The sequence below is a fragment of the Oculina patagonica genome, chromosome 9, assembly GCF_052425735.1.
Source record: "Oculina patagonica isolate OP01 chromosome 9, crgOcupat, whole genome shotgun sequence".
NCBI lineage: Eukaryota > Metazoa > Cnidaria > Anthozoa > Scleractinia > Oculinidae > Oculina > Oculina patagonica.
The window spans coordinates 30414767-30442493 of NC_135766.1; the positions used below are offsets into that span (position 1 = coordinate 30414767).

The following is a 27727-nucleotide window of genomic DNA, read 5'->3' on the forward strand; positions in this document are numbered from 1 at the left end:
TTTGGCGGTTCAAAAATCTGGTAAACTCTATGACATAGTCCCTTTAATAACACGACTGTAGCCGACAACAACAAGCTTGTAAAGTTCAAATTTTAATGAATTATCATCAATTATTTTTTTTAATCACCACTTTTTCCCAGGCTATTAGTATATATTTTACTGGCGAAAAGTTTCTCAATTGTTTTTATTGACCGATTCCAACAGATGACTTTGGGGAAAACACAATAATGGGTATTCTAACGTAAATGTCATGTTCGTGTTGTTTTTTTTCTATTAAGGCTTCTATGTTATCGTACAGCAGAAAGCCCCGGCTTTGCACCTGTTTAGGTGATGTGCTTTTCGTTCGCGGGATGGAAATTGGAAATCCCAAAAGAAAGGAAGGGGATTAAATCCCTGTAGGAAACCGATCTGGGCGTGTCACAATCTTTTTCTTTTACCCCCAAAAGACACCTGTTTTTATGCCTTATCGGTTTAGACCGCTAACACAGTATGATGACGTTTTTTATTTCACTACGTGCAAGTTTAAATGAGACCCCTGCAGTCGATGGGTAAAAATATTAGCGTTCTCTCCCAGACCGGAGCGATACTCAAGGTCTTAAAATAACTGGGAAGAATGTGCTGCCTTTGTAACTTTGTAATTATAAGATGGTTACACATTCTAGCCGTCTTCTCAGAAAAGGACGATAAACCGTAGGCCCCGTTTCCTGTACCCTCAGTCTTAAGAACCCACACACTATTACAACGAGTAGGGCACGAAGCTGTCGTTTTTCTGGTCTGGCCTCTGTGTGTAGTAAATTACCATATATGTACTGCGCATTTGAACATATTCATATAGAAAATGTGCTATATAAATGCATTATCATTATCACTGCTTTCTCGCAATAGTGCTTAAGTTAAGTAGCTAGTACTGTAATTGGCTCTTGCAATTGCTTTAATTTGCCCGGTTTTACACGTGACTTTAATTTGCAAAACCGTTGGAATCTTAAGAAGACCTTGTGAAATAGGCTCGTACAAGAGTATCTGAAGTTGTCCCAGGGCCCCTATGGACACCAGCCTTGTTGCTAGGCCTTTCTCGATTATGCTAGCATTTTTTCGGCATTTTTGGGGAAAACGAGCATTTTTTTCGTTTTTTCTTCAAAAAAGAATTGCTAGCATTTTCTGTCACTTTTCATGACTGTGATCCAGATTTTCAGCGCTCAGAACTCAGAAGGATAAATAATCCTTAAGTTTCACACTTTTGCTGATTACATAATTTGATTGTTTTCTGTCTGTTTCGACTGTTTGTGCGTTGTGTTGCTTGTGTACTTGTGTTGTGTTAATTGTGTGTGTTTTTTTATTTTATTTTTTAAAAAAAATAAGAATTTTTTTATATTTTTTTTTAAATTGTTTTATAAGCAAACAATTATTAAGTATCACCTGTTGTTGATATGAGCATATAATGTGTGAGTTTTTACGTTTTGTTTGAAATAAAACAAAGCATTTTTTGGAATTCAAGTGGCATTTTTTAAGGAAATCAGGCATTATTTTAGCATTTTTTTGGCTTTATGAGAGAATTTCTAGTAGCATTAAATGCCAGTTTTACTAGCATAATCGAGAAAGGCCTACCTGTTGCTCAGTGGGCTACTCTGGTAAAATAAAGTTTCGTCCTTTCTTACTAAGTTTAACCTAATTAGTTCTTAACACTTTTAAATGTTTTGTTTTCTTATTCTTTAGTAAATAAGTGTGTTAAGCCACAAGTTTTTATGTTTTCTTTTCTCAAAGATCTATAGCAAATAGAAAGTTTGCAAAACAAGGTTTAAATCTATCGCTACATGTACTTCAGTTCGTATTCATCATTACTGCAAGGATGAACGTCGATTGCCTTAACTTCGATATCCCTTTGATTAACTCGTGAAGTTTTCTTGATAGATTTTCCTTCGTTTACACTTGGAAAAATGGCATTCATTTTTCTTTTAAACCGTTCCCTTATCTGCAAATAAGAGAAAAAAATGTACGATTCTCTTAATAAACAAAACAATAATTAAATTTTAATTAATAACTGTTACTGATTAAAGGGGACATTTTAATTGATACAAATCACACAAAACAAACTAAGTTACGTTCAAAAGTTTGAAAAATTGGTTCACATCTTATCGTTACCTGACTGTTTCTTGCACAATGTAGGAGGAAAATCAAGAAACCCTGTTGAAAAAGATAAGTACAATATGTTTCACTTAAATTTGAACAAATTATAGTGAAGGAAAAACGTTCTAAGATATTAAAATGAAACTAATAATTTCCATCAAGACTGAACGATAGCCTCTAAGAATAAAAAAAAAATGTAAAAATCAGAGCTCAAAGAGTTCTAACATTTAACCTGAGCAGAATTGAGGATCGTGAAAATGTAGACGAAAGCTTTGTGTAACGGTGACAGAAGACCAAACAACCACGTGACCCCAAGCAGTGGAACCATCACCACGCATGCTTTGATGCCCACCCTACAAGAATTAAGAGAAAAAATGGGGAACAGTTTAATAAAAAGTATGAATTGAACACTTATACAACTGCCTGTGACGAAAATATGATATAAAGTAGATACACAACACGATTCCCGAACCTTTTTTTCGTTAAACGTTGATTCTTACCGTATCTGTTGAATACGAGTTTCCCCTGCTAGTTGCATCGTGGTCATCTCCTTTATGACTCGCACGAGTAACGACAAGTTGAGCTTTGAAAAGAGGAAAAATATGTTAGTAAAGGGAACAAAGGTAACAAAAACAAGTAGATTTGTTGCTGGAAAAGTAGCAACAAATGGGGATGCCGTAAAGATTTTTTATGCTTTATAATAAACCGTAGACTTCATTGGTCGAAAGAGTTCCGTTCTAGTATTTTTTATGTTCCCGTCACTGATATAGCTCAGGATCTGCGATATTTAAAACTGAGAACATTGAAGGACCGTAAACATGAACGACATCTCAATTAATTAATTCAAGGTGCCTTTACAACACACTAAAGGGGAATACCACGGTGCAGAACCTGATAAGCCTCGCTCTTATTGTCCCTCGGGTAAAGTGCATGTCTCAATCTCGGCACTCCTCGCTAGGAGCGAAAAAAAAAATAAGATCGACAAAAGACTTAAACTCGGAGAAATTTCTTGGAATTGGTAGTCAACTATATTTATATATGGCGACCGGTGAGCGAGTGGCAACCTCCTCCAATGGAAAATGAATTTTTTCTTTGGAAGCATTTTGTAAGTTTGTAATATTGGATATTATTATTCAAACTATTCCGCAGAAATGTTTTCCTTTGATGTTTCCGAGAATCATTCTAAAAGAAAGAACTGTGCATTATAAAAAATTACTTTTGAAATAAGGCTCGAGAGAAACGTCGCGTTGCTGTTTTTGGTCGGTTTCCTGAGGAACGAAACGTTATTGTTTTGGATTCGATGTGAACTAAAGTCTATTTACACAGCATGGTCTACTATCCAAACAGATGAACGCTCGTAACCACAATGTCAACACGTTGTACTGAAGGCGAACAAACTCTTTTTTTCATGTTCTTCAAATATCGAAAGGATAATCTTCAGTAACCCCAAAAAATATTGAAATTTTTTGGCGACTACAATGCTTTTAAAGTTCCGTAAAGAGATGTATTGTCGAAAAATATAAAGCGAGCTCTTTGTGTGTTTACTTGATTGCTAATTAAATTTTAACAGACATCACGTAAGACACAAAAGTGGCGAAAAACGTCTTGATTCAAGAGTATTTTTTACTACAGGTTACTTAAGTCAAACTTATATTTTGTTGTTGATAGAACTGTGTTTAAATTTTAAGACACATGCAGTACTGTATTGATTACATATTATTGGGAAAAGTCAGCCGCGTGTAACTGATTTAGCTGATTTAATTAGCAACGCACCCAGAGTGTAGACATTTGACGGAACGGCAAGGAATTTTAGCTTTCACGAGGAAAAATACCAAAAGAATTCGGTTTTGCTTGTCATACTGTATTGGCATAGTCAACGTATTTCCGCCAGTCGCACTAACGATATGAGGAATGAGAGTCCAGTTGTAACTGAATAATTTAGATGTTAGCTAGTTCGGGCGCTTATTACCGGGTTTATTGAAAGCAACTTAAGCGCTTTTGTTTACACGCAGCTGAACACGAAAATAGAAACAATCGATCAATCACCTCGAAAAACCAGTTATCCTCGAGCTCATGCATTTGACTAATTTCCTTGTCTGCTGCATCAAAACCTGTTTTCCTCAATTCCTCACAATTTAACCCAACCTTGTCAAAACCAGTTCGCCCAACACCCAAGGGACCAATATATGATGCTGTCATTGGTTATTTCGGTTGTTAATTCAATTATCCGCAATCCCAAGGGAAATACACACGCACCCTGAAAACAACCAGGATGCCCTTAGGCATCCCAACATCAATAACAACAGCAGCTGCAACAACAACCAACAAACAAAACGAGCAACTACTACATCGAACCGAAATTGTTGAGCGATCAATTAAACACAATTTATAAACAATTGTATATGCTGTAAACTTTTTCGTTGAAAAATCAATATCAGATTAATTAACTGGAATTAGAACTATAAAGTATACCACAACACAATTCGAAGAAGAGAAAACAACAGTTCGTGCCACTTACAATTTCCATTAGCACCACAAACGCGACAAATATCCAGATCAGATTGTTAGTCGAAGACATCCAGCAGCTTGCAATAAAAACAAAAAACAAAATGAAAACAATATCGTTCATAACAAATGTTATTGAGTGATGCGATAGGAAAACAAACAGAATCGATTGAAAACCGATTTTGTTTTGATACGTAAATCCACATCTTCTTGCAAACTGAATGCAATAGACTGGAAGGGTTGAAACCAGCAAGGAAACAAACAAGCAGAAAACAGATTGCATTTCTTACTATTTATCGTTGACGTAACTCTTGATTCCTTCCTTGCCTGCAGCGATACTCAGCGAAATAGTAACCATGACAACAGGAAAACCTGGAGTGAAAAAGAAAAAAAAATGTCTCCATAGCATGCTGCCAGCCTTAGTGGGAATGGTCTCATCCGATTTCCCATTACGGCCTTCATTAAAAACCAAGTCCTCGTGCAAAAATGAGTTTCAATTGTACGAATTTAAACTTTTAAGTTGAATAGATTTTTAAATAAGTGGTCTCGCGCGAATGTTCGTTCTGAGTCAAAGGCAAAAAGCTACTCGGATTAAGTGACAATCGTTCAAAAAACATATCAAAAAACTTACCCCAAGACATGACATAATAGATGGCCATCTTGTTGTTGATGTTGTAAACTTTAACTACGAGCAGGTAAAGATAAATTCCTTCAACGAGCATCCAACAGAAAGCTACCATCAGAAAGTACTGCATAAGAGCCGCTACTCCAACACAAGCTCCCTGTGAATCATCGAGAACATTAATTTATTTTTAATGATTTGTTACTTCCAGCTTCTGACCGGGCTTTTCAAAATGATATTTTACGACCCGGGTGATTTTGCCAGCCCTAAGGCACCCTGACAAGAGACGATGATGTTATATTACATCGGAATTATTTTTTTGATTTTTCCAAGAGGTCAAAAAACTATAAAAACTGGCTCAAATATACTTGTCAAAACGTGGTTGCCATAGCAATATCAAGTGCCTTTAATGACACCATATATACCAAATTGCCCCTAAAAAATTCACATAAAATTGGAAAGCTAGGCTGTACTTGCTTTAGTTAAAACGAGATTTTAATTAAAAAGGTAAATTAAGTCGACTCCAGCAGATTCCATCCACTACCAATGGATAGGGCTGACCAGGAGTTGACACAATATCCTTCAAAACTTCTGTAATTGTGTTCATGATTTCACCCTGAAAAACAATATTTTTAAAAGTAATTATTATGCTCGTAATTATTTCGGAAAGAAGGCTAGGGGCTCGAATTTGTGTTACACCCACAGCTAAGTCGCACCACCTTACCGTATTTTCTGTGGCATTGATTCCGGCGAGAAATATTACTTGTCCAGCTCCAAGAGATCCAGCAAGATTAACTCTTATTTGAGAGAGAGGCTGATGAACGTCCCTGGTGAAAAGCATAAAAAAATGTTGGTGCATTTACACAACAGTATTATATTTTCAGCTCTAAGCCAATCAAAATAAGGTTATTTTTTCAATCATATAAAAAAACCCAGCCAAGAATAGAAAAAAAAAAACAAACGAGACAATGAACGTAACATCAAAACAAGAAACTGAATGGCAAAATATGAAGAGATTCAAACAAATTAGAATTGGGATTATTTTTCATAATTTTGATATTGTTTATTATTAGTTTGAAGCTAAGTACAAGATGGTTGAACATGGTGCACCAATATAACGCGTGTTTGTGGCAGTTCGGTGGAAAAGTGGGTGGAAGAACCGTGACATGTAACCTGCGTAGCCGTTTTGTTGGGGTTTACGTAGGCTACGTAACATGTAGCGTATAGGCTCCGATTTGTAGCACTGTATCCACTTGAACTCTTGAATCATGTAAAGCGTATCCGGTACTTTATTTCATGTGTTTACACAGTCTCAATTAAACTAAACAGCAAATCAGGTTGCGTGTTTTATAATCAGTATTATCTGAATTGTCTTTAGCTATGTATTTCATTACTTACGTGAGATGAATGTACGAGATTGTCGTTAGAATTAATCCCATGATGGAGAGAGCTAATCCAACGTAAGTTACAATCCTCAATATCTTCTCATCCTTCTCAGTGATCTATTAGTTTACAAATAAGTGTCAGAAAGCAAATAATGTAAGTTTATAACGCTTTAATTATCACCCTTTTCTACATAAAAAATGTTTTGAACAATGTTTTTGATATGGTATTCATTTCTTTTCTGTGGCTAACATTACCTCCAGGTTATCGCCATAGTCCAGTAGAACAGCAAAGTGAGTCATATGATTGCAGCTGCACACCGTTTCATCCCAATTACTGGCCGACTTCATGGCATGGCAACCTTCCGCTGACCATCCGTCAGGACTGAAAACAAGCAGTGATTAAAAAAAATGATATCACAAGAATATTTTATCATACTTGAAAGCATTCTTCATTTAAAAACTACCGTACTATCTACATCTGACCCTATTATTTAGCTCTAAAACAAGATTTACCTGAACAGCAATTTTTTTTGTGTGTCTCAGGTATAATTAAAAAGGCGATGACAAAAACAAAACCCACTGCTTAACGTTTGGCTAAATTGGGAAGGAAAGCAAATGGGTGAAATATATTAAAGACAAGAACTGAAAGTCTTTTAAGAAGGAATATTAATGATTTTCGCTATAAAAAGTTGTAAGTACATTCGATAGAATATTTCTAATTTTTAGCTCTACCAGTGTAAGGGTTGATTCTACTTGCATCTTATAATATGCTGTTTTCCGCAGAAAATTGCATATAAAGCATAGTAAATCATTCCTTTCGGTTGATGCTCACTTTTTTTCGCTGTAGCCGTTCCAGAACACACAGTACCTCGTTTCGTCAACAGCCTGAAAAAAGATATATTGACTTTTAGAATAGATTAATTGGCAAACATAATTTATTGCTTATTATTTTGTTCTTTTACCTTAAGGTTCCTGAACTTCAGTGCAACATTTTGTAGCAACTGTTTAGGCTTGGGATCCATTGTAGCTGCCATAATTACGGTGTCGAGTTGCCTTATAAATAATGAATAGAAAATCTAGTTACCTTTCGAGACCTGCCTACAGTTAAGGAGCAAATAGTCATAAAAACACACAGTCCGACCTTAAATGCGAGAGAAAATAATAGGCTCTTCATTACTGACTGAGAAATCGGGCACGGGAAGCGAGGGTGGAGGGGAAGGGGGTGGAGGAAAGGCAAGCTGCACCATTTTCTAGGGTCTTTAGCATTGGCCAAACAAAACAATAGACAAAGAACAGAAGAAATGCCCAAAGGCGTAATAAAAATAGATGCTCAGGTTAAACAAGAACGAATGAAGATAGAGCTATTAAAGTGATGCAGGATTCCGTCTCAAGTCGTTTGTTTCTAAAATGCGGCTAGATTTGAGTCTTGGGCATGCATATGCTCATCTATCGAATGCATTGACTTTTTGCAACCACCATGCAATTGCCATATGCAAGATAATTTTGCAGATAGAACACAGAAATAGCAAAATATAAACCGAGAATAACCAAAAATAACTTTCCGACATTGATTTTTTATTACCTGGTTGTTCTAGCCTTGCTATTGAACTGACTTGCTTCTAGTAATTCGTGTATATCAGTGTAGACTATACCCAGTAGCACTGAACCTAGATGAAATGAAAATATCAAAGAATTATAAAAATGTTATGACACATCTCGGGGTTAGGCGAGTTAGGCGAGGCTCCGCCGGAATGGTATACCTTTCTCCGTATTGAGATGAAGTGCAGAAAAGGGTATGGAGAACACTTTCAAATAGGAATGTTTAAAAGGGCCCTTCAATACCGCAAACAGACAGCTAACGGCTGTCATTCGCTAAACATTTTAAGGGCTTACTCACGAAAATGGATTGAAAAAGGACGCAAATTGTCTACTGTAGGGGTGTAAAAGAATTACCATTTTCTATGAAAGGTTTTCGGATTTTTTTCTGTTATGCGTATAACAAAGAAAAACAAACAAACGCTTTTCTTTTTCGTTCCGCGATAATTGGACCTCTAAATCCTCTTTGTTGCGTAACGTAGCTAAAACAAAATTTAAGTTTGCTGCCTTTTAGAGTTGCTAAAAACATTACTCAAAGAAAAAACGTGAACACAAACCGTTGTTGTCGAAATTGTTAGAAGGTATGTTGATAATATTCTGGTGTTCTGATCCTTCGAGATGGAAATCACTCGCATTTCGGCGAAAAACTCGCTCAATACGCAAAACTGTGGAAAAAGAAGGAGAGATATTAGAAGAGTTAGAATTGTAAATAAAATTATTATCGACAGATATGGAAATACAGTCAACATCCTCTAAAACGGTCACCTTCGGGACCGGCTCCAACTGTCCGTATTATAGAGGTGTCTTTCTTGTAGGGAGTTAAGTTACAGTAAAATGACTGAAAACGGCAGGGGTCGGACCACTTCAGGTGTCCGTCTAATAGAGGTGTCTGTTAAGAGTGAGTTGACTGAACACAAATTTGTTTCATTTAAACACAAAATTTTAACAGAAATGAAAATTGGATTTCAACTCACCAAGTTTACTGTGAACGTTGTTGATCATAGGCACAGAGTCACTGAGGTGGTATTGACCATACTTAAGTGCAAACCTCTCAAAGGCAAATGCCGTTTTAAAGACAAATGCTTTCAGTTCCTCCTTTGATGTTGTGTTCATCTGGACTTCATGGATAGATTTGTTTTTATAAAGTTCTATGGTGTTTTCTAACAAATTCACAACATCCTGAAAACAGAATATAAATATTCTAAACTGTTAGATTTAAAAGTTTTATGTGAGAGCCAGGTCACGACGCTCATTGCGCGAACACACCAGCAGGAAGAACAAGCAGGAACAGCAAGAGCGAAGGAAAGAAGAGAAACAAAGACAGGAGAAAAAAGACAGAACAGAGAAGGAAAAAGAGGGAGGGAACGGAGACAACCAGATGGACAAGAAAAGAAACGAGCAGAAACAAGCCAGCAACCAAAGACAATGCCAGGCAGAGAAGAGAAGACTTAGTTCCATCCAAGTATCCAGATGGAGGGACCAGAAAGGAGAAATTTGCCAAATAGTCAACACGGTGAAAACGAACAACCGAGCGCCTAATAGGGGCTCTGAATCCCAAATCCCAGCTCAAACTTTTCCCAAATTATATTTCCCATCCTATTTTTATGCCAGTATTCCAGTCTCAGTCTTTTTGTGTTTTTGATACACAATCCAAGTGAATCAAATCCCATTTTCCCAGTGAAAGAAAGTAAACCTCATTTTCCATTTTAACCTTTCAGGCTTCTCCTTGGATGGTCTAATGATCATCAAATAAGAACAATGGATCAGTGTAAATCAAACGTGAAAGGGACTGGGTTTCATAACTTAACATAACCCTGATTCCGTGACAAAAGGATATCTAAACTGCCCTGAGTAAGATAATGGCAATAAAAAGGGATGCTGGTAAATGTAGTTCTATCAGATACTGAATCACTTGTTTACCTACAGTTGGCAGCGATTGTCGTCATTTAGCGTCATATTTTCGTTTGCTTAGCATTATGGTTTTAATAAGAGGGCTGAGCCGACGGGACGGGGCGGCGCGACCCGGAGCGGAGTGCACGCGCCAGCCGGGGCGGGGCGCGGCCGGCGGCGCGGGCGGGCGGGCGGTGAGGCCCAACAGCAGCCAGATGCGCGACGGACTGTAATTCATCTTTAAGATACCTGTAAGGAATTGGCTTGCTGAACATCTGTTTTGTTCAACGTAGAAATAAACTTTATCGCCTAGAATAAAAACAATCGCCATTTTAAAAACGAAAACAAACTAGGGCGAGTCACATCGCAGTCGCTTGTGGGACCGTTACTGGAAAAAATGGCTTCTTTGTTTTGCCCAAGTAACTATCCCACAAGCGACTGCGAGATGAAACTCCTCCCAGTTTTCTTCATAACATCCATCTCATTGGCGTTCAAATAATGCAATTTAGACTCCGGTTAGCCATGGCTTATGTAGTCATCGTCTAAACCTCGATTTAGCCTTCAAAGTCTAGTCTTAGGCTTCGTTTAAATATTCGCATTACGTTTTAAAGTTACGTTTAAAGGTTAAGTTACGTTTTAAGGTTGTATTTTCCGGTTTAAGGACGGTGCCTACTAATAACAAAGCGTTTTTGCCCGACCGATGACTATGCAAGAAATGTAGATGTTACCAAGGGCTACTGAAATTGAAAATGAAAATTGGGGGCAGCCAGGCAAATTTTCGAGATAATTAGCTTTGAAATCTGGAAAAAAATGCTGACGTGGCATTTTAAAATAAAGTAAAACTAAATACAATTTCCTTGCAAATTCCATTTGAAATTAGTTTTTCATGAACAAAATCAAAATTAAATATAACAATCTTTACAATAACTAGCAAATAATGTCTTCGGAACTGCGGAACGTTTTTATTAACAAAATAATTGCGTTTGAGCCATTTTTGACTCTAGCAGCTCTCACTTGCACGGCCAGAAAATCGGCCTAATTTTTTTTCACTTAATGAAAAATTAAACATGTGCTCTATATACTTACCACTTACATTTTATAAAATAAAAGATAGGGGTCACTACGCGTTTTAAAAAGTTATACCAGTTGTTTTCAGGTTCTATGAAATCGCTTTTGGGGTCTGTTACATTTTTCCTATTCCCTCCCTAGCGAGTTGAATATTTGCATCTCGCGCATGCACTACGCCATTTGTCACGGTTAGCAGTTTGCAGGTAACGTTTTAGCGCTTAGCGATTTGTTTTTAACTGTTAATGTGAACCATTTCCAGTGGTTAGCGGCCAATGGTTACTGATATGTTGCTTTTCCACTGTTCCTGGCTTAGGATATGTCCATTAACTGGATTTCGTCGCAGAGAAAACTTTCTTGATTTTTAGTCGCGCGCTTGTTCGCGTAGTTGAATTCGTCATTTTGAGCGAGCAAATTAATTAAAAGCGCGCGCGCCCAGTGTGACCGATGCATTGCGCGAGGCGCAGAACAAGTGCGCAGTAGCAATAGGAGGCACCGTCCTTGAGTAACGCCACATTTAGTGTCCTGATTACGTCACCAACTGACCAACACTTGCACTTAAAACGTTTTTTTTTTTTTATTCACATTTTGTCAAAATAATATAACCAGAGTTATGTTTTTAAACTATAGCAAACTGAGTAATCTCCCTTGGCTCAAATCCGTACTGAAATGGGCCCTTACGCTACGGTAATAACGCTACGTTAATTTTTTTATATCGTAAGTACATACCAATTCCTCTGTCGTTGATGATGATGATGATGATGGTGGTGTTGTTGATACTGCTGCCGCTGATGATGATGGTGACGATATTGATGATGGTGGTGCTGATAGCTCTAATGGTGATGGTGAAGGTGGTGGTGATGACAACGATGACTGTGATGGTGATAGTGACGGCGATGGCAATGTTAGTGGTCGTGATGGTGGTGGTGGTGTTGCTGATGCTGCTGCCGCTGATGATGATGGTGACGATATTGATGATGGTGGTGCTGATGGCTCTAATGGTGATGGTGAAGGTGGTGGTGATGACAACGATGACTGTGATGGTGATAGTGACGGCGATGGCAATGTTAGTGGTCGTGATGATGGTGATGGTGATGGAAATAGTGAAAATGGAGATGATAATAATGTTGGTGATGGTGGTTGATATGGTAACAGTGATGACGGTGGTGGTGGTGGTGGTTGTGACGATGATGGTGATATCGATAAAGTCAATGATGCTGATGCAGATGATGATAATGCTGCCTTTGAAACTGATTGTAATGCTGGTAACGATACTGTGCGTATCGATACTGCTACTGATGGTATGGCTGTTTTCAATAAACATTGGAAGGGCAAAGTATTAAAAATATAAAATTAGCTAAATATGAGAAAAATCTTTATATATGGGTATTTTAAATTTTGATATAAGAAGGGAAGCATAAAAACTGTAAAATAACGAAAACGTTTCATGTGTTGTCAGCCGTGTTACGCGTGCGTATTAAAGGAAGGGACACTGTCTTTTTATGGCTAATTAAAAATTAAAAAAAAAAACAATAACAATAATAGTAAAACATTCTCACTGTACACAATTGCCCTGACACGGGAAGCTAAGTTATGGGAGGATACCCGCGACTGCCAGGGCAATTGGCGTGTAGAATGTAGGATGCAGCAGTGATCGACCGCCACCAGGGGAGGTGGGAGGGGCGAAACTTTTACAGTCACTTCACCGAACTCCGTTGAACTGGCCACGAGGTGACTGAAACTGTGATATTTGAAGCGAAGGTCGCAATGCATCATGCTACTAGTGCGCAGGAGCAACACGCCGGAATTTAACGAACTTAAGCCATTCCCGCGTAACGGGCTAATTATGTATGCAGTGAGAATAGTGCTCGCACGGTAAGGTTATGTTACTTCAAAATTAATCAAACGACTTGTGACTTTCCCTAGCTCTTGCCGAGCATTAATAAGGAAACATTTTGGTATTTAAAATTTTTGCTCAAGTGAGTTGACGTCCCATGGAAACCATTTTTGTCAAGTTGATGCACCAAAATTTGGGTATTAAAAGTGAGCAGCCACAGGAACGTGTCGTACTCCTTTCTTTATCGAGATTGCAAGGCATGAGTTATCTGGTTGCTTAATAACTCTACACATGCCAGTAGACTATATTTTAAGAACTTGGTTTAGATAACAATAATTTATAATTAAGTGCATTTGATCATTTGGCCCGGCCAAAGAAAATTACTATAACTAATAAAAACTTGCGAGTGGTAATTCCGCTTGTCACTTTTAGCTTCATAAACTATTTACCTTCGCAGTTGTGAATGTTACATCGCTGTAAACACTCTTCGCAACCGCTTTTGTAACAATCCCACGTATTTGAGTTGTTACTTCCTTTACAACTACTTATACACCCATGGCAGGGCAAGCCACCTGAGAATAAAAAAAGTAATATGTTTGTTTTGCTACAAACAAGTAGTGTATACAACAGAGCATTTTAGTTTTCTCTTAATGGCGTCCATAGTCTCTGTATAGAAGTCGACCATGATGTTTAAAAAATAAGTAGACGCTTAGCCGTGTTCTATTGTAAATCCGAAAATCTTAATATATAGATTTAGGCAAGCCTAAAAGCGGAGCTCCCCGGTTATATTTTTTTTTTTTTTTTTTTTTTTTTGGAAGATAAACACACTTTATTGATACACTTAAAAACACGTACATTACTTACAATTAAATACACTATTGGAGATTATACAATGTTATACAATGTTACTTTTCTTTTACATGCTAAAAAAAAAAAACACGACAAAAGTACAAAAAAGAGTCCATGCATTAACTTATAGTATTACGGTTTTTTTTTTTTTTTTTAAATACACTTCGTTATTGAGAGCAATTTTTTTTTTTAAATAAATTCGCTACAGTGACCTTGTATTATTATTATTATTATTATTATTTAAAACAGCTTTACGTTTGAGCACATCTTTCTAGTTTCCAATGTACCATTAGTTTATTGGCGAGTTCATCTAGAGACATTTCTTTCTGAAGATATTTTGAAGAATAGATATAGTATTTGACCAAGATGATGAGCAAATCTAGCCTGCGTTTTATGGGTTCCGAAAGCACATTAGTCGCGTGACCTGTGTCATGAAAAGCAATTTGCTCTTTTGAGAGTGTTACCTCAGTACCTTGACGATGATTGAACCATGATATAATTTGTAAATAAAGTTTTACAGATTCCTTGCAGTCGATAAACGTATGTTCTATTGAATCCGCATTAAAACAATATATACATTTATCGTCTTCGGCTAGGTGATATAGTTTGAGTTCTTTCTTCGTTACAATTGTTCTATGCAGAAAACGAAAACAAAATTGACGAAGTTTATTGTCCTTTGTGAAGCGATATATATCTTGAAAACTTCTAGTCCATTCACCAAGTTTTTCAGGGAATTTACTCTGCCACTTTTTTACACCACTCGGGACAATAGGATCATGGTTATTGAACAATTGGTAATAATTTTTGCAACGTGCTTCAGCCAGATTAATTGAAGTTTTGTTTGAAAGAATGGATGCGGAGGTCGAGGAAAGATCAGCTGCAGGTATAGAAGTTTGAGCTGCTCTCCTTTTCAACTCCGATGGAATGGCTGAAATTAGCTGAAAGTAGTGCAAATAATTTGTGGTGATGTTAAATTTGTTGCTAAACTCTTCGTACGATAAAAATTTGCCCTCAGAGTTTAACACATCCTTTACTGACACGATTCCGCGTTCAAACCATGATTTCCAAAACAGGGTTGCATTGTCTATAGTTATCAAATTGTTATTCCAAAGAATGAGTTCGCCATTTGGAAAGATGTTTGTTGTATTTTTGAGATCCTGAAAATACTGAAGAAGTTCTCGATAAAAGAGGGGTAGACCTGTTTTCAAGGATTTTACATCATAATTGCATTTAAGGAGAAATAATAAACCACCATAATTTCGAAGGTAGTAATTGGGGATTACCTTCCATTTATCGTCAGACTCGCCTAGTAATCTACCAATCCAAGCCAAGCGTAAAGATTTAACGACCGTGCAAAAATTAACAAAATTGATTCCTCCTTTTGCTATTGGTTGATACATAACCAATCTTTTTATTTTGTCTTTCCTGTTTTTCCATAGAAATGCGAACAGATTCTCTTGTACAGTCTTGATAACCGATTCTGGAACGGTCAGCATCGATGCTGCGTACACTAGCTGTGATATACCTAAAGCTTTCGCCAATAAAGACTTACCATATATCGTGAGGTCTCTTGAAAGCCATAAATTTAATTTTGTCTTCATTTTGTTGATCTTGACATAAAAGTTTTCCTCAGTACATTTGTTTTTGTTGTAGGATAGATGGATTCCAAGAACTTTAATAGGTTCTTTAGTTGTTTTAAAGTCAAGTACTTTCAAATTGCTGTCTTTCATAGAACCGATCCACATAGCTTTAGTTTTCTTCTTATTTAATTTTAATCCAGAGATGATTCCAAAACAATCCAAGATCTGTAAATAGGGTTTGAGAGATTCAACACTTTTCGTTATTATAGTAGTGTCGTCAGCAAACTGTGATATTTTGACCTCCTGGTCATCTGGGAGGGACAGGCCCCTGCAGTTTGGTTCTTGGCGTATCTTTGCTGCTAGCAGTTCCGCAGCAAGGATGAATAAAAGAGGACTTAGCGGACAACCTTGACGAACTCCTCTAGATATATTAAAATAATTGGTCAAAAATCCACCATTTATTACTGCGCTTTGCACACCGTTATAAAAAATTGAAATCCACCTTTTAACATTTGGGCCAAAATTGAAAACGTTCAGGGCTTTAACAATAAAATCCCATTCAAGGCTATCAAAGGCCTTCTCAAAATCTATAAAAAGAAGGAGTCCCGAGGTCTTGTTAGCATTTAGATATTCCATTACATCACTTAAAAGTCTTATGTTCTGGCCTATGTACCTTCCCTTAACAAATCCGGTTTGATCTGAATTAATTAATTTTGGTAGGAATTGTTCTATTCTTTTTGCCAAAGCTTTAGTCAGAATTTTATAATCGATATTAAGTAAAGATATTGGACGCCAGTTGGAAAGTTCAGACAGATCCCCATCAGCTTTTGGTATTAACGTTATTATTCCCCTCCTTTGAGAAATACATAGGGACCCGCTTTGAAAAGCTGCATTATAAGAATTCAGCAGATCTCTCCAAATGAGATCATAGAAAGACTCATAAAATTCCTTTGTGAATCCATCCTCACCAGGGGTTTTGTTGTCCGAGAAAGAGCCCAGCGCCTCTTTTAATTCCTCAAATGTAAAATCATATTCTAGTGAATCTCGTTCCTCAGCATTCAGTTGAGGGATTTCAATACCTTCAACAAAAGACTCAAAACTCTTATTTTCACCTAGAGGTTCAATATTAAGATTGTTTTTGGATGTGTACATATTACTATAAAATTTTTCCAGTTCTTTCTCAATCTGTTTTGGTTGTGTTGTTTTATCCCCATTCTCTAATTTCACCTCGCGTATAAGCTTTTTTTCATAATTCGTCTTTTCCAAGTTAAAAAAGTATTTTGTGGGTTTTTCTCCCTGTTCCAACCATTTCACTTTAGATCTAAAGATAGCCTCTTTCCCTTTGTGTTCATATATCTTTTTCAATTCTTCTTTGGCGGCCTCATACTCCACAAAAATGTTTCGATCTAAAGTTTCAAAATCCGTATTACAAATTTTATAGTCAAGGTCTTGTATTTCTTTTTGAAGTGTTGATCCCTTTTTTCTAAGTTCCAATCTTTTTTCTTTGGAATATTTAATTGTTTTCATTCGTAATTCCATTTTAATTAATTCCCACAATAGTTGTTTATCTTTAACATCGGTGTATTTCTCGTGTATCTGGGGATAAAAAAATGCAATACGTTCTTTAAAATCATCATCTTAATTTAATTGTCTCTTAATGGCGTCCATAGTCTCTGTATAGAAGTCGACCATGATGTTTAAAAAATAAGTAGACGCTTAGCCGTGTTCTATTGTAAATCCGAAAATCTTAATATATAGATTTAGGCAAGCCTAAAAGCGGAGCTCCCCGGTTATATGCCCTTTACATCTTTTTTAGAATGATTTTTTATTCATGTTATTTTCTTTATATATTATGTATCCTTTTTCGCCTTGAACAACAGCACCAAATAAAAGTACAAATAGTTGATCAATCAAATGAGGATGATCATCTAGCAGTTTGTGTATAACCTCCCAAAGATAAACTAGTATAAACTCTCAAAGATAAACTAGAACAAAGAAAGTGTTGCTCTAGAAAATATCCATACACCCACCATAGCTGGTATATTATAGCTTTACATAGCATACATTCACTGGAAAGTTTTGCATGTAGCTTGTTCCCCCCCCCCCCCCCCAAACGGGTGGCCCTATTCGATGGAATGGTGGAACAGTGACAGTATTATTTCCCGATACCAAAAATAACAGCTGTCTGCTAGCAAACCGGAGTAAAACCCAGCCGCAAGCAAAATAGTGGCATTTATCATTCTGCCAAGTAGGATCCCCAAAAATGATAACACCATTTTCCCTTTATATGAGTCCCTTAGTCCTTGAGGGGTTTCACTTTACTTAATTGCATGTAAACTAAGAAAAATTCTGAAGAGGCAGAAATACTGTTTGTTAGTCCTAAACTCAGGTATAGTCTGTAATGATTGTTGGCAAAACTTTTACCATACATTTGCTTGTATATAAAACCATGCAAGCATGGGCAAAAAATATGGCATAATTAGTTCTACTGAAACAGAAGGCTTTACAACAAATAACTGATCTGTGAAACACACCCACAAAACAAAATAGCTGTGTTTTATTATTTAATGACTGAGTTTGGTTTTGGTGAAGTCTATCTGCCTATGAACAACACATATTTTATCAGTTAATTATTGTATTGCAACATGTGATATTAATTTAGAGATTGATGAACTGTGTATCTCATTATCATGATTACTGTTCTTCGCAGTGTGGGCACTGGAAATTAAATGTTTGGGTAGGTAAAGCCTGCTGTCGAGCCAAGTGGCTCATCAGGCTGGAGCGTAACCCGGTTTCTGAAGCATTATTAAGCGGCTACATGTAGGAGTATTTCTACTCCCCCTGGATGGGATGCTAGTCCATCGCAGGGTCACCCCCCAGGGGATAAATTAGCTGATACCCATTTATACACCTGGGTGAAGAGAAGAACTATGAGAGCTAAGTGTCTTGCCTAAGAACACAATGCAGTGCCCTGTCCAATCGTTTTAAACATAGCTTGTTTCCCTCTATGGCAAATTTTAATATAGTTATAATATATATTTTTTTAATAATTTATCTCTTTGTAAATTTTAACGCAATTAAATTTAGACTGTCATGTAAAAATATCAATTAAACTATCTATCTATCTGTCCAGGTCTCGAACCCGGACTGTTCGATCTAGATTCCAGCACAATAACCATAATTTAGGCCACCGTGCCTTCCACAAATGTTTGGGTAGCCGGATGATTTTTATTTAACAATTGTCCTGCGAAATCGCGCGGAATATCGCCTGATACTTAGCCGACGAGGCCATTGGCCGAGTTGGCTAAAATCAGACAATATTCCGCAAGATTGAGCAGGATAATTGTTTTATTATTCAACAAATTGTCAACGAAACACATTTTGCACATAGAAAAACTGTAATTGTGCAGCGCTTTACAAGATTTCGGACGAATCTTCGCAACCTACGAATATCGCAGAATATCTGTTATGTATGGATGACAGATATCGTTAACATTTTGACCATATATGGGCAGCGCGCGCATCTATTGAATAATAAATTGTGTTATCTGTTATCAGAGATCCGTTAAGAAATACGTACATGATTGAACCTTATCTGGCTATATTTCATTAACTTTAAAATCACACCTGACCAAATAAATTGTATTTCACACAGAGTACATTAGTATTAGTTGTACATACAATGAAGAAATAATATAATATTCTGATTGTTCATTTATCTCTCTGTGTGTCTGCAACTCTCTGTGGAAATTCTGCTACTAGTGTTAACCCTGAAAAAGGGAAAAAAAGACAGATACAATTTTGTTGATGGTCAATGATTATATATATATATTTTTAAATTAATTTATTCAGAACATTATACAGATACATAAAAAGAGTTATTTTTCCAATTTTTGCCTGGGCCAGGGGAATATGTTCAGAACCAAAAAATCCTTTCAGAGTGAGTGTGTCAGCATAACCTTTTTTTGACCTACTGAAGACACTAATAGTGCTATCAATGAGACCCGGCACATGACGGGGCTTTGATGACTGTTTTTGGGTGTGAAACACGGGCTTAATTCAAGAGCTCCCTACAAAATGATGTGTCTTTTAAGACTCTTATAATTATTTCTCTCTGACAGCTGCTGTTAAAAGCACTGTGATTAATTTCAGGAAAGCTTACATATTCTCCCCAAAACTTTTATCAGGGATGTAGATAAGAAAACACTACGTCTGCTCATCAACAAGCCCAACTGGCTTTTCTGGCCTAAGGAGCTCTAAAAGTTTACTAAGTCTTTATGTTCATGCAAAATTTCAGCTGAGTTTAAGTTCTATTTCTACATTTGCCTAGTACCACAAAAAGACAATATTTATTTATGTTAAGTTAGGGCTTGAGGTTATTAGCTATTAAGGTTAGGTATTAACAAAAGGAATTCGAACACAATGGGTCAATTTGCACTTCTCCCACAAAATCATTACAAGTATTCCGGTATTTTTTTCGGATCAGGTAGCAGCTCTTGTTGGGTCTTTGCCCACATACCCCTCCCCCACGGTTGGCAAAAGGTATGGAAATCCTAACATAGCAAGGTTTATAAAGACAACAGATTTGCCAAAATAAATGATAAATTCAAACTGATCTTACACCCTCAATAAATACTTGTCACTGAATTGACCTCAAAAAAACTTGTTGTACATGTATTATTTACTTTTTATTATATCCTCGAGTCATCGCAGACAGGCCCATTTTAAACTTATTTTTTTTCACGATCAAAAACTAATTCTACTACTCTTGTAGAAAAAACATTATTAATGCAGAAATATCTGATTTAGTCACTGTTTTAAGTTGGAAAACTTTGAAAGGCTTAAAGAATTGTACGAGTCACAACCTTCAAGAAAGCAACGCTCACAGCCACAGGGCTCAAAAAAGTCCTCTGGTTGTCTGGGGCAAGTAGATTTTTCTCTCAAGCAATTAATTTTTCCTGCCTTTTGCGTAATAGGATAAAATGCCCAGGCAAGTTGACTACATGTAAAATAAACAGTGACAAGTTTACTAAGAAACACAATAATGCGCTGTCCTAGGCAAGCAAAATTTGAGAGCTGTTTGTTGACCACAGGGCAACCTGGAATTATTTTTTTCCAAGTCCTTATCCTACATTATAACTTCAGGATCACTTTGGTTGTTAAAACATAAAAAAAAAATGCCATGATCTTTCACATAACATTTAGGGTCTATTCTTTTATGTACCGTATTTATTCGATTAAACGCCGTGGCGTTATTAAATTTTTCGTGATTCGAGTGCGGCGTTTATTAGAGGGCTGTGTTTATACGAAGGCGGTGTTTATTTAAAATTCAATTTATTTCTTGTAAACAATAGTATGGTAACTGAACATTTAAATTAAAAAAAATAATAATTATCTTAAAACCTTGTTACAATCAAGAAAAAAGATTTTTTGGGCCTGCTGAAGCTTGATTATTACTGCATTTGCTTCTCAAGTCTATTATTTGAATGAACGCTGCAGCATCATGATGCAGCCTTTATTCGAGAGCAGGATTTATTAATATTTATTTCATGATTGACACATTTTCTTTTGTTATTCAACAACCTTTATTTAACATACAACCCTGATGAATATTAACTAACTGAAAGTCCGGGGAGGGCTTAATAACGTAGCAGGGAAGAGCGGGGCTTATGAATTAAATTTATGATTATTAATGAGGGATTTATCTGTATAAATCCCTCCTTTCAAGGATTTATCTGTATAAATCCCTCGTTTCAGGGATTTATACAAATAAATACCTCAAACGTGGGACAATTTGTTAAACCTCTCATAAATATTCTGGGCTACGACTAATCTCTTCCTGACCAAATCAAACCCCTTCTCTGGACAAACTAAACTTCACATTTCCAACAATAAAGTTTTTAAAGCAACCAAATACAAAACAAATTAAACCATATAAACAGCCCAAACATTTCTTAGGATTACTTTTCCTGATATTTTAAGTCTTTCAAAATTAATAAGCCTTCTTCTGTTGATAAATTCATTTCGGAAATATAAAATTCAAGAAAAACAGAATCGACATAAGCAATTTGAAAAGCTCGCTTGAATTTGTCGCCGCATATTGCCTCAGTTAAAAATCCCTTCTGCTTGACTATCCTGTTTGAATACAACAAGGCGCGTCTCATTCGTGAAAACATGACATTCCTAAACGTTTCCTAACAACTTATCTGGAATTCAGTGACCTTGTTCCTGTCGTTGGTTCAACTCTTCGTAAAATGTCCTTGCCGTTTCTCTAGAGGTTTTTCTTCGTACATTATGGACGCCGTACAAAACACACTAACCCGCTCCTTGCGAATATCACACAGAACAAAACAAATCGTCAAAACATCAAAACAGTCCTGTGTTATTCAAATAAGTTTGACAAGTCACAATGAGTCGCGAAACCGTGAAAAGCGCACGATCAGGCCATTCTGAGAAAACCTCACAATGGCAACAATACAACAAAAGAAAGATATGTTGTTTACGGTCGGAGCCGAGGTTTCACTAATTAGACAGCTTTTGTCCTGCTGGAAACGGGCTTTATATAATGATCCCTCATGAATAATATCATAAAATAAGTCAGATAAATACCTCGAACGTCGGTATTAATCCATATACATGTATATGGATTAATACCTCCGTTCTCGGTATTTATCTCTTACTTCTGTTCTAACACGCGGCGTTTATTCGAGGGAGGCGTTTAACAGAATAAATACGGCACGTTATAAAAAAAAATATGAATAAACTAATAAATTTATTCCGAGAAAGGCTGTTATCAGATAAGAAATACAAAACTTTCACAAAACGTTTTCACTCATGGCATTCATATAATAAAAATTGAAATAAGAAAAACTACGCAAAGTTCTCAGTGAAAAATAACAGAGGCTGGAGAAAACTATATTTCGCTAAGACTCTCAGCTAGCAATGTTCCCTGTATTGCGTCTGACTCGACCACATTCTTTCAAATTTGCATGTAAATTTTGTTCTCTACTTGTTCTGTACTCTTTCCAATCTTATATCTTCAAGGCGGATTGAGCTTTTTCAATAATTTTTTCGCATTTCACTTTATCTCAATGAGTTCTTTCAGAATCATGTATTTTTTGTGCCATAACAGGGAAATGAAAATTTGACTTAGGCACTGTGACGTCATTTTCCCGCCAAAATCCGTTAAATTAAAAAAACAAAAATCATACGATTGTTTGGGATAAAAAGTTCTATCATTGTGCAAAGTTTGAGCTCTATCGGATAAAACAGCAAAAAGTTATTCCGTGGATGCAGCTTCGAGCGCTCTGCTGGCCCGGCGTGAAGTTGTGTGTTCTTCCTACTTCGGTGATTTAACTACAGAATAAACAAATTACAGCGGATAAGAAATACCAGAAGTAAGGTATGCTTTGAATACAACTCATGTTAAGACAAAACGAATTTCACTAAGGCTAGGCTCACTAACCACTTGACATACCGGTACACGACTGAGAGCTAGAACCCACCTTCGTTTAAAAATGACGTATTAAATCGAATGGTGGTTAATCTAAATAGCAAAGACTTTACTAAACTGTTAAAAAAAATGAACATCAATAAGTCTTAATAAGCTTAATAAGCTTACCTTGTTTTCGTAAAGGGATGTTGTCTTTGAACGTCTTGGCTTCAAACTCACCAAGAAGCTTAGAAGATTAACATCCATTTGGATCGGTCACAATCTTTACTCCTCTACTAACTATGGTTGTCATATACAGAAATAATTTATCTGTAATAAACTGTCTTTAAAACTGAGTCCTTCGTGTGCCGATCGCGGAGTCTTCATGCTTAGTGAACTCATGCGTACTCTTGGTAAATCGGCATGCTGTGAGATTGTTTCCTGAATTTTGACTCTGAACCATATTCAAAATCCTGCTGTTCACGTTGCCGTTTCCCGAAAGCTTAAATATGAACCAGAACATTTGGCAAATCAATCCATGCACAACAAGCTCCTTAGAAGCTTACAAATCCAGACGAGCCGACAGCCAACAGCGGACTTCCCCAAGTTACTCTCCCCCCTAAAACGGAAAGCACTTGCGCACCAGCGATTCAATGGCGAAAACCATTCAACCTCATGAGCTCTACATCTGAGCCCGCGATATGGTCATGTGATACTGGTCAGCGGATACCTTGTTTTGACAGCTGTCAATTGACCATCAAAGAGTAGTACTGGAGTAGCCCTTTACCCCACATTTCTGGTTAAAAGGAGGCTTGGGCTGCCTTGTGACTCCCCTCCCCCTCCCCCTCCCCGAGAGTCTGTAGACACGGCGTACGCACCAAATTTTTTCGGCCTCCTGGGTTTACAAAAATTATCTCGTACCCGCATTACCCATGGTGCTCCGCGGGCGCGCTGGCGCGCGGAGGAGCTCCGCTATTATCTCTCCCACTGCTGTCTATTCGATGAACACGATTGTGCTTCCGTTGTTCTGAAACTAAAACTTTTTCTTGACTTTGGGCTTAAAAATACATAACAGCACAGGGTTTGGACTGTAATTCTTTAGAGCGTCTATTAAAACAGTGAGACAATTCGCCCTCGTTTTCTTTGAGCGATAGTCAACTCGGCCGCGCCACTTTGATTATTCGCTTATAGAAAACATGGGGAAGAAGTCTACTTGTTAATAAGAAACGTGTTTATATAATTACAGAAAAAAAAGTATGTAAATGAATTAGCATCAGTACCAAAAAAAACCGTGTACATCCTTCATTCCGTACTTGAACTAGCGACGTCGGGAATAGATTTACCCGGTGTCTCTGTCACGGCAAATGAATTATTTTTATTTTTTATTAAAGTAGAACAATTAACGACCAAAACTTACCGTGGGAATCGGCCTGGGCACGTAGTCCATCAGGGTTCAGCTGGATAACTGTGAGAGAAATATTAACAATCATTGACCGCTAAAGTAATTGAACTTGCGATACATTCCAAAAGAAAAAAAGTCTTTGTTATCTGTTAGTGCAAAAAAAAAACAAAAACATTTCCTCCCAGTTTAATTTATAACGTTCTGCTAAGAATGTTTTGTACATGTTAAGTTCTAAATAAAGATTTCATACATGCATGAGAGCAAAGAACCTCACTCCCGGTGTATATTTTGTTTTCAAGTAAACATGCAATGTTTATTATATGGCCATGAATGTTTATAGACCACCCGTAAAATTCACATGAAACTAGTGGACTTTATTGCCGTATCTTTGATGTCCTTACTAATGAGTATATCGATGACAATTTCGAGATTGTCTAATTGGCGTGCGTCGTGGGTCGTGGGTCGTGGGTCGTGGGTCGTGGGTCGTGGGTCGTGGGTCGTGGGTCGTGGGTCGTGGGTCGTGGGTCGTGGGTCGTGGCCGGCCGTCGTCATCTGTGTAAAATCTTAATCAGGGACCAGTGTGTGGATCAGTGGCAAACTAGTGTCGAAATATTTCCACTGGGTTTCTTGTTTCTTGGTTTCGCAGGATATATGCACAAATAATATGAACATTTTTATTTTAAAATAATGGTCTAAAATATAACTTTAGTCAGTTCAACAGAATGAAACGTTCATTTCGCTACAGTGCTTGACATTGCAAGTTTTGATTTCCCTTTAATCTCTTTAAACGCAACCTTCGATAGTGCATCTGCAGCCTCAAGCTTCAATTGATAACGTAAGGTCAAATCTCGACGCACCCTCACCGCATTCAAACGTCTTTATAGGCAGCTTTTCTTCCTATTTCGGGGAATTTAGTTCATATCTGATGTGTTAGTATGAGCAAAAAATAGCTGCTGAGTGTAAATAAACATACTTCCACAAATTTTAATTGTACAACATACAACAGTGTACAACAACTACTGCTCGCGAATCCTTGACACCTTTCGTTTGACATCTGTCACTCATTTTAACTTTGACCTAAAACACGTCACGATAACTTAGTCACGCGAGAGTGACGCTTTCCTGAACATTCCCGTTTTTCCAGGTATAAGAGTGTTTTTACTTTTTAATGTTTTACATCTGAACCAAAGTGCTTTGAAAAAATGGCGCAGAGAAGTCCACATATCACCATTTTCAAACATTTTTTAATAAAGCCCCAAAAAGCTTCGTAAATTGTCACGATACCGGTAATGTATGAAACTTTAAATTGTGAAAATCAAAACCTTATCTTTGAAGTACTTGTCTTGTTTTTGGCATATTTCTGTCGTTTGACCGCGGTCGACGACAAACCTGCAAGTTCGGATTCTGAAACAACAACATCGATTTGACCTTGTGAAACAAAATATCTAGTACTTAAAACCGGCGTACAATTATTAAGTCATTTCAAGAATATAAATAATTCCTTTCGCTATAGTCCCAGACAGTGCAAGTTTTGATAATGCTTCCGCAAATGCTTTCAGCAAACATGTACATTTCACCTATTTTTAACCAATCATACTTGAGCGTTCCCACGCCACTAATTGGATCACTGGTAAGTAGCGATCAACGGAAAAAGAACACTTTTTTTCAATTAAAGGGAATAAAAAGTTGGGCATACACATGAAAAAATTCCATTTAGTGTTCTGTAGAAATCCCTTAAAGTTAAAAAAAAAGACTTGAGACGTTGTAACTTTTTCACTTGAAATGACCAAGAAAAGCCACGAATCTTTAAAAATTATTAAATATATTGGCTAGCGTGACTTCCCTGATAAAATTGGAAAAACAAATAAATGAATAACATGATCATTTAATCGATATGGAATGAAGAACCACCAAGCTACCTACATGAAATCGTTCAATATGGGTTGAACTTGCCTTGACCCAAAACGCACGACCGACCCACGACCCACGACCCACGACCCACGACCCACGACCCACGACCCACGACCCACGACCCACGACCCACGACCCACGACCCACGACCCACGACCCACGACCCACGACCCACCACCCACCACCCACGACCCACGACCCTTAAGCGGGGTTGTTTTCTTAATTCGATATTTATGTCTACCTACAGACAGGTATCAAAACAGGATATAATATTTCGCCGACGACTTAAAGTTAATAATTAAAATGCACGAAAAAGCAGATGACGTTTTTTGGTCTGAGCAAATTATTGCGAAAATTAACCTGTTAAATGTTGCAACAAAATGCAACAGAAATTAATTCTTTTTATTCAGGGCAAAAAGTTTTTGCAGGAACATCTGTCACGATAAGGCACCATGATAACTCCCGGTTAAAAAGCCACACCATTTGGAAGAAATATTGTATAACTTTACTTAACGTAGCTTTGTGTTTACATATATATTATATACCGTGCTGATTTTATTTAATCGTTTCTTTAAAAAAAAAAAATGGTGTCAATAGCTCGCGAAAAACCGTAAGAGCTTAGCAGCTATAGGCGAATCTTTTCTAACATTTATTAGCTCATTAGCATAAATGCTTCATGATCAGTTTCACGTCGAATTACAAAAATAACACCTTTGAAAACAAAAAGGAAAGTATGACGAGAAATATCAACTCTGAATATTGAATAAAGTATGAAAAAATTTAAAAGACATTTAATAAAAAATATTTTTAATTATATTCGTAAACATAAGGAATATTTTTTTTTTTATAAATTGATGTTGCCTCGTATATTAAATCGAGAGCCGAATTAAAACAGTTTTAATTTACTGATGATGGTTTTGCCTTGTTCAAGGGTGTCGGTCTCGAACAACGAAACAATCCTAAAAAAAATAACTCTATGTAGAAAAAAATGGCTTTCATATTGACAACACATGTACAGTTGTTTGCAATAAAAATACAATGACGGTCATACTCACGCAAAACAACTATTGCATAAAAAGTTTTGGCCGCCATGTTAAAGTTGTTTTTCGTGTTTCAGGATGAAGATTCTTCGCACATCATTTACCGAGACCAACGTGAAGAATCATTCTGATTCCAAAGCTTTATGAAAATCCGCCAAATAAAATATACTGTGGAAGTTTGTGCGACTTCCTTTGTCCGGTTCAGATGGTCCAGATGTCTAAACGAAAGCTGGTAGTTTGAAATGCGCAATAAATTATGCAGCTCTCCTGACATATGGATATCATGTTACATAACTCCTTTGTGTAACGTGCTTTCGGTTTAGTTAGTATAATTAATTATCACACAAGACAGACAGATGAAAACAGCTTACTTTGAGAGGTAGTAGTCTCCCTCCGAATCCTTATTTAATGGGAAAGGGGGTGGATGGTAGGGGTGAAAAACAAACAAACAAACAAACAAACAAAGAAGAAACCCAAAAACAAACAAAC

General features: G+C 36.9%; 1 protein-coding gene across 1 annotated transcript in view; it reads right to left on the reverse strand.

Annotated features, from left to right (window-relative positions):
* LOC144664661 (adhesion G-protein coupled receptor D1-like) overlaps positions 1 to 27441 on the reverse strand; it is a 53699-nt gene extending 26258 nt beyond the window's left edge. Inside the window, exons 1-19 of the mRNA XM_078525837.1 lie at positions 27254 to 27441; positions 24303 to 24350; positions 13474 to 13596; positions 11917 to 12494; positions 10372 to 10431; positions 9207 to 9411; positions 8790 to 8897; positions 8219 to 8303; positions 7599 to 7689; positions 7469 to 7521; positions 6892 to 7018; positions 6650 to 6753; positions 5976 to 6078; positions 5261 to 5411; positions 4920 to 5001; positions 4643 to 4709; positions 2625 to 2707; positions 2357 to 2477; positions 2140 to 2181 (exon numbers count right to left, since the gene is read on the reverse strand). Coding sequence (XP_078381963.1) covers positions 2140 to 2181; positions 2357 to 2477; positions 2625 to 2707; positions 4643 to 4709; positions 4920 to 5001; positions 5261 to 5411; positions 5976 to 6078; positions 6650 to 6753; positions 6892 to 7018; positions 7469 to 7521; positions 7599 to 7689; positions 8219 to 8303; positions 8790 to 8897; positions 9207 to 9411; positions 10372 to 10431; positions 11917 to 12494; positions 13474 to 13596; positions 24303 to 24350; positions 27254 to 27290 — 2268 coding nt within the window. The 5' untranslated portion in view covers positions 27291 to 27441. The remainder of the gene's footprint in view (positions 1 to 2139; positions 2182 to 2356; positions 2478 to 2624; positions 2708 to 4642; positions 4710 to 4919; positions 5002 to 5260; positions 5412 to 5975; positions 6079 to 6649; positions 6754 to 6891; positions 7019 to 7468; positions 7522 to 7598; positions 7690 to 8218; positions 8304 to 8789; positions 8898 to 9206; positions 9412 to 10371; positions 10432 to 11916; positions 12495 to 13473; positions 13597 to 24302; positions 24351 to 27253) is intronic.
* Positions 27442 to 27727: the final 286 nt, after the last annotated feature.